Source organism: Cucumis melo, chromosome 7 (assembly GCF_025177605.1).
Source record: "Cucumis melo cultivar AY chromosome 7, USDA_Cmelo_AY_1.0, whole genome shotgun sequence".
NCBI classification, from domain to species: Eukaryota; Viridiplantae; Streptophyta; class Magnoliopsida; order Cucurbitales; family Cucurbitaceae; genus Cucumis; species Cucumis melo.
Genome location: NC_066863.1, coordinates 25,905,611 through 25,914,296, shown reverse-complemented (window position 1 = coordinate 25,914,296; position 8,686 = coordinate 25,905,611). Strand labels below are relative to the sequence as shown.

The 8,686-nt window shown below is 30.8% G+C and overlaps 1 protein-coding gene across 1 annotated transcript; it reads left to right on the top strand.

Moving 5' to 3' along the window:
- The first annotated feature begins 2,762 nt into the window (after positions 1–2,762).
- Positions 2,763–8,474, top strand: LOC103494407 (low affinity sulfate transporter 3-like). The gene is made up of 11 exons (XM_008455557.3): positions 2,763–3,280; positions 3,357–3,405; positions 3,502–3,709; positions 3,864–4,044; positions 4,168–4,236; positions 5,590–5,820; positions 5,929–6,342; positions 6,638–6,831; positions 7,061–7,134; positions 7,253–7,329; positions 7,982–8,474. The coding sequence occupies exons 1-11, from the start codon at positions 2,945–2,947 to the stop codon at positions 8,123–8,125; spliced, it is 1,977 nt and encodes a 658-aa protein (XP_008453779.1). The 5' UTR covers positions 2,763–2,944; the 3' UTR covers positions 8,126–8,474.
- The last annotated feature ends 212 nt before the right edge of the window (positions 8,475–8,686 follow it).

Below are 8,686 nucleotides of genomic sequence, written 5' to 3'. Positions count from 1 at the left end.
AAATGTCTCCTCAATATGATAGTTTTTTTAATATAAAGTTTGATTCCAAATTAATTCAATCCATTCAATTTGAATTCCCATCACGTTGACTCAACACTACACTTAAGTGTACTGCACTGTTCATAATTTTTATTTTCTTTTTCTATTTTTCTATTTTTTTTTTATGCCAAGACTTACGATGTTCATTTAAACACTGAGATTTTCTTTGATAGTTATTTTGCCTTTTGTTTTTGTTTTTGAAAATTAAACATACAAAACGTGTACTTTCACCTCTAACTTTCTTCCTTTGTTCCTTTTAAATATTTGTTTTTATCTTTTGAATTTGGCAAAAAAATCAACTATTATACTTAAGAATATGCAAAACATAAGATGAGGGGAGAAAATAGTCTTAATTTTTAAAAACAAAATGATTGTCCAACCGAACCTAAATTTATATAAGTATGTAACTTAAATTTTAAAACTTACGTAAGTATACCTATTAGATCTCTTATGTAAGTTTAAGTTAATGAAAATTTAGGATTTAAATTGTTATACTTACAAATCTTGATGGTTTAAACCAATATAGTCCCTCAATGTCATATTAATTGAATAGAGATATGATTAGATTGGAGATGGGTGTAGGAGACAAATTAATTATAAGGATAAGGATGGATAAACAAAATGGTGTCAGGAAAACAAAAAAACACAGAGAGTACTATAGACCAATAATGGCCTAATCCCATGCTCTCCCTTCTTCTAACAAAAATAATATCAGTATTTTTATAAAAATAAAGAACAAATAAGTTAAATAAGAACAATGCAACAATACAAAAGAATAATAGAAAATAGAGGAAGTAGAAAACGATTAAATTCAATTATGATGTGTCTTACAAAGTTACCACAAACCTCTATTTATAAGACATGTCATGGTATAAGCTACATTATGGAATTTAATGGAATAAAATGTTATATTATGGAATGAAAAGAGAATTATATGAAAATTGGTTAACTAGGTATAGGATATGGATATCTATAATTATATTTACAATAAATATCTTTTTAATCTCATCTCATGTGCACTCTCTTTTTCGTAGTTCATATGAGATAATCAATCTAGCCACCACCTTTATCTACCTTCATTGTTCGTCAATCACCTTCGACCAACCTCCAACCACAACTTCTAATGAACAACACCAATCAGCCTCTATCGACCAGCCAACTGTCCGACCGCCACTTCTAGCTGCCACCATCATCAACAAATCCTTTATAATAATTTACCATTAATAAAAACACATTTTTAGTATATAATAAATTCAACCAAGTTTGACCAAAAAAAACTCTTCAAAAGAGTTCTCAAACATATGTGTTTTTATTTTAAAAATATTGTATTAAAATGGTTTGAATAAAAATAAAATTTTAAAAATATATTTATTTTTTTGTTAAATCATTCCATAGAGATCCTTCTGGGAATGGGTTCACCTTCTAATCCAAAAGTTAGGTGATGGATTATAGCGAATTTGATAATAGATTATGTTGATGTCCCTATTTTAAGAGTCACTTAAAATAAATAGTTTGGAGTTGCTACCAATTATATTAAAGATATAATCGGTCACCTAATTAAAAAATATTGGTCTACCTAAATTCATATATTATGAATTCGAAAGTCATTTGTATATATGAAAGTGTTTAGCGCCCTATTAACACCTATATAAAAATGGTTTCCAGATTTTAATCTACTATCATTTAATTAAAAAAAAAATTAATAAAGTTCACAAAATATAATTTCGCTTTGTTTTTAAAGGTGTCTGTTTGCTAGCTTACATTCTAGAAATAAAGAGAACCATTAATAAAAGTGAAAATTTATTTTAGAATCACAAAATAATTTCATACAGCTCAAGAATATTATATCATTAAAATTTTGATGTTTTAAAGCTCAACAATATTCTAGCATCAAACTTTGAAGAAAAAGAAATTTCATGTGTTTGAGGAATTAATAAATTTTAAAAAAAAGAACTACTCGGTCTCACTTTTTTAATTAAAAATAATATCGGTTATTGATTTGAAATGGAAATTGTTATTTTGCGAAAATAGAATTTTTAGGCAACGGAGAATTTCATTCTAATTACTTCTAAATTCTCAAATTTAATTTCAGTTGGGCATTTACTTATGGAATTTTAGCCAAAAACGATGAGGAGAACAGAACACTACTCCACCTAAAAATCAATTATTTATTTACTTCAATTTTATTTTATTATTATTATTATTATTATTATTATTATTTTTTTGGCAATTAAGGATGGTTTTGAGAAGAATAATTTTGATTAGAGATATCTATTTAACCCGTAGAGACGATCCAGCAGAAATTTCCCAAATACACGGAGGAGAGGAAGTGGAAAGTGAGAGTGTGAGAGATAGTGAGGTTAGAGACAAATAGGAAAGGGAAAATAGGTGAGGTTGGGGAGAAATTAAAATATAGATAACTAAATAAATAAATAAGCCAGTATGTAACATCTCTTCCTCCTCGATCAAAACTTTGTTAGAGGGTTCACATGATGAGGTGAAATTCAATATTAATGAGAAAGAAAAAGAGTTTAGGAAGTTATATACCAAAGATGATATCATAAGTGGTGTTAGAGTAAAAGAAATATAATAATGAGAAAGTGGCATCTCCTTAATATATATATATATATATATATATATATATATATATATATATATATATATATATATATATATATATATATATATATATATATATAAAATCTTGAATGGTTTATATATATTTGCTTCTATTTTAATATCAAACATTCCCCTGCGTCAACCCCAAGCTTTTTCTTCATGCAATTAATTAACCCTCGTCGTCTCTGAATACCCCCAACCTCACCGAGGGCTGTGTCACTGACACACAGCTCTCTCACTCAACACCAACAACCACCTTAGTTCCCCCAAACACTTCAACACACATATGTCGATCGCTAACGCGGACGACACGTCTCCGACGACCATGTCGGACGTCTCAACGGTCGACAAGACCAGCACCTCTGCAGACAGGGCTCAGTGGGTGGCAAACCCACCAGAGCCACCAGGGATATGTCGAGAGCTCATCCAGTGGCTTTGCGACGCCATGTTTCCCGACCCCACTAAGCTTTTTCCCCTCAAGAACAAGACTGGAACTGCGGTCGTGGGAAGGCTCTTGAAGGGTGTTTTTCCTATCCTCTGTTGGGGGAAGAGCTATAATCTTGGGAAGTTTAAAAATGATATCTTGGCTGGTTTGACACTTGCTAGCCTCTGCATTCCTCAGGTAAATATATTAAATTTATGTTGATTGTTTAAGTTTAAAGTTAGCTATAAGTTAATTAATTGTGATGATGATGCAGAGTATTGGTTATGCAAATCTGGCTAAGCTTGATCCTCAATATGGGCTTTGTAAGTGTTGTGAATTAAGAACTAATTAGATGAAAGTTTTTTTGATTTGGAATTAATTAGTTAAAAAGAAAATAAGTTATAATTTTGTGGGGCCAGATACGAGCATTGTGCCGCCGTTGGTTTATGCAATATTGGGAAGTTCGAGGGAAATAGCGATCGGACCGGTGGCTATAATATCTATGCTTTTGCCGACGATGATTCAGAAAATTCAAGATCCCGCCGCCGATCCTTTTGCCTATAGAAACCTTGTCTTCACCACCACTTTCTTCGCCGGAATCTTTCAAGCCGCCTTTGGACTTTTCCGGTCTCTAATTTCCTTCTTCAGTTTCTTCTAACTTGACTGATTCCAACTTCTACGTGACTATAGAACTTTATAGCTTTAAGAAAGTTAAAATCTTGTTTTAGTTCATGTTTCGATAAACACAATCTAACAACGTTTAAGATTAAAAATATTTCAGGTTGGGATTTTTGGTGGATTTTCTATCACAAGCTGCGATAGTTGGGTTCATGGGTGGAGCTGCCATTGTAATTGGACTTCAACAACTCAAAGGATTGCTTGGAATCACTCACTTCACTAATAAAACTGATATCATCTCTGTTATGGAAGCTGTTTTTGCATCATTCCATCATCTTAATGATGTAAATTAATTTTATTATAATTCATACTCAAAACTTTAATCTCAGTTTTAAATTTACTTCCCAAAACAAAATTAATATATATTTTAACCTCACATGGTGATGTTCTGATCTTAAAATTTTCAGCAATGGAATCCCTTGAACTTCATCATTGGCACTTCATTCCTTTCCTTCATCCTCATCACCAAATTATTGGTAAGTTTATTAGCTCAAACCCTTAATGGGTGGACTCTTTTTTAGTTTAGGCTTTCTTCTTTTGCATTATTTTGTTTAAACGCAATGATTATTAGTCGTGGTTACACTTAGCGGCTTTGTGTAACATAGGAAAATTACTTAAGGAAGGAAGTGTTTCGGGCACTCACTATACACATTCACTATACTAAAACTATAGTAATCATATTTTGGTACAGTCAATATTATTACTCCACTTCAATATTATTTCAAAACCTTTACATGATATGCTATTTACTATTTATTTCAAAATCTAACTTTATATTATACGGTTTTTACTATTTTATATTGTTTTTTATTCTTTACAATAATGTTTACTATTTCATTTTCAAACTAAAATAATTTTTACTTCAAACACATAATATTATGACTCAAAATAAAATAGTTTATATCTCAAATACAAACTATTATAATAATAAACTTCATGTTTTGAACATCTCTTAATAATAGTTTTTTTTCAAATACTTTGTCGGTAGATAATATTCATATAACATAAGTGCAACAATTTTTAAAAAAGAAAAAACTATTAAAAATTAATTTTAAGAAAATAATTAAAAATAGAACCTTTGATAAAATATTTACATTTTATAGAAGAATCAAGTGTAATGTGATTTTGTTCCAAATAATTTGTCAAATTTTTCTATTTTTTAAAAAACCTCTTAGATTTAATTGAATAGTGTATAACTAAATTTAAATTCAGTAGATGCATAAGTTTTTCTTTAATAAAAGATGTTCGTCATTCGATAATAACTTTTAATAGAGTAACTCGGTGAATGATGCACAAAGTATAGATACTAATCATAACCAAATCTTTTCTTTTTAATAGGCTTAAAATAGTTTAAAAATTATATTTTTTAAATAGTTTTTTTCTTCAATAGTAAAAAAATTGATAAACTATTTATACTTCATCAAATAAAAAGTTAAAAGACAAAATTGTAAAGTGTAAATATTATGTCAACTATTTTACTTTCGATATTTTCAGAATTTAATAACTATTTGTCTTTTTTTTTTTTTTTTACCTTTTGCCTTTTGCTTTTAAGTTGATAAATGAATTTTCTTCTTTTTTTTTTTTTTAATTTTGATTAATTTAATTGGTTGGGGTTTTGCTGTCGTAAAGCAACAAAGAAAAAGAAAAAGTTATTGGCATCCACAATAGAAAAAAAAAAGTAAATGATGAATTGAGGAAATAATGAACCTACCCTTTTTCATGGCAAAATTCTTAGATCCTATTTTCACCAATAATTTTTTCTTATTACTTTTCACTTTTTGAGTTCAATAATGGTTACCAGCCATGAAACTAAACTTGGTAATTTGCAGGGGAAGAAGTACAAGAAAGTATTCTGGTTACCAGCCATGGCTCCATTGGTGTCGGTAATCCTATCTACACTTTTGGTGTTCCTCACAAGAGCCGATGAACATGGCGTCAAGATCGTCAAACGTGTCCCCCCTGGCCTTAACCCCATCTCCACTCAAAACATCCAAATTCACACCCCTCACATCTCCCAAATCCTCAATGCTGCCCTCATCGTGGCCGTCGTAGCTCTCACGGTTTCATCCTTTAACCATATATATATATATATATATATATATATATTTCTTGTAAGATATAATATGTTTTAAGAGTGATATATTTGGGAATCACTTTTAACATTTCAGGAGGCGATTGCTGTGGGGAGATCATTGGCATCCATGAAAGGATACAACATCGATGGGAACAAAGAAATGGTTGCGTTAGGCTTCATGAACCTAGCTGGATCTCTTACTTCTTGCTACACAGCAACAGGTTCTTTGTCACGGTCAGCGGTGAATTTCAGTGCCGGTTGCGAGACACCAGTTTCGAATGTGGTGATGGCAGTGACGGTAATGATATCATTGAAGATGTTTACTAAGCTCCTCTACTTCACTCCCAACGCCATCTTGGCTTCCATTATTCTATCAGCACTTCCTGGCCTTGTTGACATTCACCAAGCTTACAATATATGGAAGATCGACAAGCTTGACTTCTTGGCCTGTCTCGCAGCTTTTTTTGGAGTTCTCTTTCTATCTGTCGAATTCGGCCTCCTCCTTTCGGTAACCTATCTCTCTCTTGTCTTTGTCTAGTTTCTATTATGTCCCTAACTTTAGAAATATTACACACGTTTGTTCATGTAAGTTTTGGATTTGATTTAAATTTAGCATAAATTTTAAAGAGGATAGTAATCTATCAACATCGTCTATTTGTTCACGTCACCCTACATCACAACATATAAATTGTTATCCTGTTGTACGGGAGGCATTCCGCAAGTCATTCTTCCTAGAACTTAGGTTTGATTTGTGAGTTCTATATTTGTTTTATTAGTTTAGCTAATTAAAATTGTATGTGCAGTTGGTGATATCATTTGCAAAGATAATAGTAATCTCAATCAAACCTGGGACAGAGATATTGGGTAAAATCCCTGGAACCGATACCTTTTGTGATATTCATCAATATCCAATGGCTCTCAACACTCCTGGAGTCCTCATCGTTCGTGTTAAATCTGGCTTACTTTGCTTTGCAAATGCCAATTTCGTAAAGGACAGGTAACGCCCCACAATGTAGCATGGATAGTTTTACACCATCGTCAAACTGAACTTTTATCTTGTCAGACAAAGTGTATGTTTATGTTTGAATTCACCTCCAACGAACGATGATATTGTTGTCTACTAACAATATGTTAATGTGGTTGGTAAACTAAATTGTGATGGTCTTATTGAAATATATGATCATTTATGAACTGATTCATGCTTAAAATTTGTGTTTTTGATTTAGGATTTTGAGGTTCATCAGCAGCCAAGAAGCATCAGGAAAGGGAATTGCTCAATTCTTGGTCATTGATCTCTCCAGTTAGTTCCATTTCTCTTTCTTTCTCTTTTTTAATTATAAGATATATGGACACACAATATATCTTCATATGTTTAACTATTTATTCGTATGGTTAATTATTTTCTTCTCTATATGTAGATTTGATGAATATTGACACTTCAGGAATTGCTTCCCTTGAAGAGCTGCATAATAGTTTGGCAACCAGTGGAATAGAGGTGACCATTATATGTTGTCTGTTCTTTTTAAAATAGCCAACTTTGTTCATTATATATAAGCGAGTTTTAAATGGTCGAAATCTAGTCCTTTATGTTATAACATTTTCAGTCGTCGATTTTTCTTTCTAATTTCTTTCTAATGTTAAAATTAGCTCAGGTAACAACTCAACATTGATTTAGTCCCGTTATCTTAATCCAATAATTCAATTTTAGCTCCAATTTTCAAGATAAAAAAAAATTCCAAAATGTGAAAGGTTACACATGAACAATGGATATAAGTAAACTAAAAAAATCCTCCGTTACATTTTTTTAGTGCTAAAGAATTAAACCTCTAACCGAAGGAAAATCGTGTCAATAATTTCATTGAGTCAAATCCGTTATCCGACATTGAATATGTATGATGCATTTTGGGTTTAGGGTTGGATGAAAATATAATGGAAAAAGAACACAAAATAAAAGATTAAATTGAAAAATGAACTTTAATTAACACACTTAATTAGGTTGGTTTTCTTCCTCAAATTCAGATATATGGTATATATAGAAGCAATCAAAACAATATCCAAAAAAAGACACTTTTAAGTAATTTTGGTTTAGTATTATTGTTACTAACTTAAATTTGTTTACTTAATTTTACCATATTGTTCTACCACAGATGGCCGTAGCAAATCCAAAATGGCAAGTGATTCACAAGCTAAAGGTATCAAATTTTGTTGCCAAACTCAAAGGGAGAGTGTTCTTGAGTGTTGGGGAAGCTGTGGATGCATGCCTTTCAGCTAAAATGGCAGCTGCCATCTAAACCAGAAACCAAAATCATCAAAACAAATAATTAAACTTTTCTTAATTACTACAAAATTATCAAAATGTAATAAATAAAGTATGCAATTTTACGGCCAAATGCTACTTCCTATACTCATATAGCCATGTTTTGTTGTCTTTCTTTCTTTTAATGTGTGGATATAATTGGTTTGGTCATATGTTTGTGTGTATATTTGCTCGCTGTTGGACCAAACTCAAACACATTAGAGGTTCTCACTTAGTGAACCCTATTGTTCTTTTCCTTTCATATATTGTACAATATGACGTGTTGTAAAATATGTATAATAATAATTACAGTGAGGAAAAAAGAAAACCCATGTTTTTAATTTGATCTGCCTTTTTTATTTCTTACTTGTATTGCTTATTTATTTGATCTTTTTAAAGTTTACCCAAATTTACTTATTAATTGAAAAGGTTGATATGAAGTTCATTGGAATTGTCGAGCTAATTGTCAAGGTTTTTTTTTCCCTCCTAAATGAACTACTGTAGCTAAGGAATTAAGTTGAGATTATTATTATATCTATTTGTCATATTCTTTAGT

Bases quoted from the DNA above. Each gene is read 5' to 3' on its own strand.
- LOC103494407 (XM_008455557.3), top strand. From the start codon at position 2,945: ATGTCGATCGCTAACGCGGACGACACGTCTCCGACGACCATGTCGGAC. The intron at 4,237-5,589 runs GTAAGTTTATTA...GGTAATTTGCAG, and splicing joins TCCTCATCACCAAATTATTG to GGGAAGAAGTACAAGAAAGT. The intron at 6,832-7,060 runs GTAACGCCCCAC...TTTTTGATTTAG, and splicing joins GCCAATTTCGTAAAGGACAG to GATTTTGAGGTTCATCAGCA.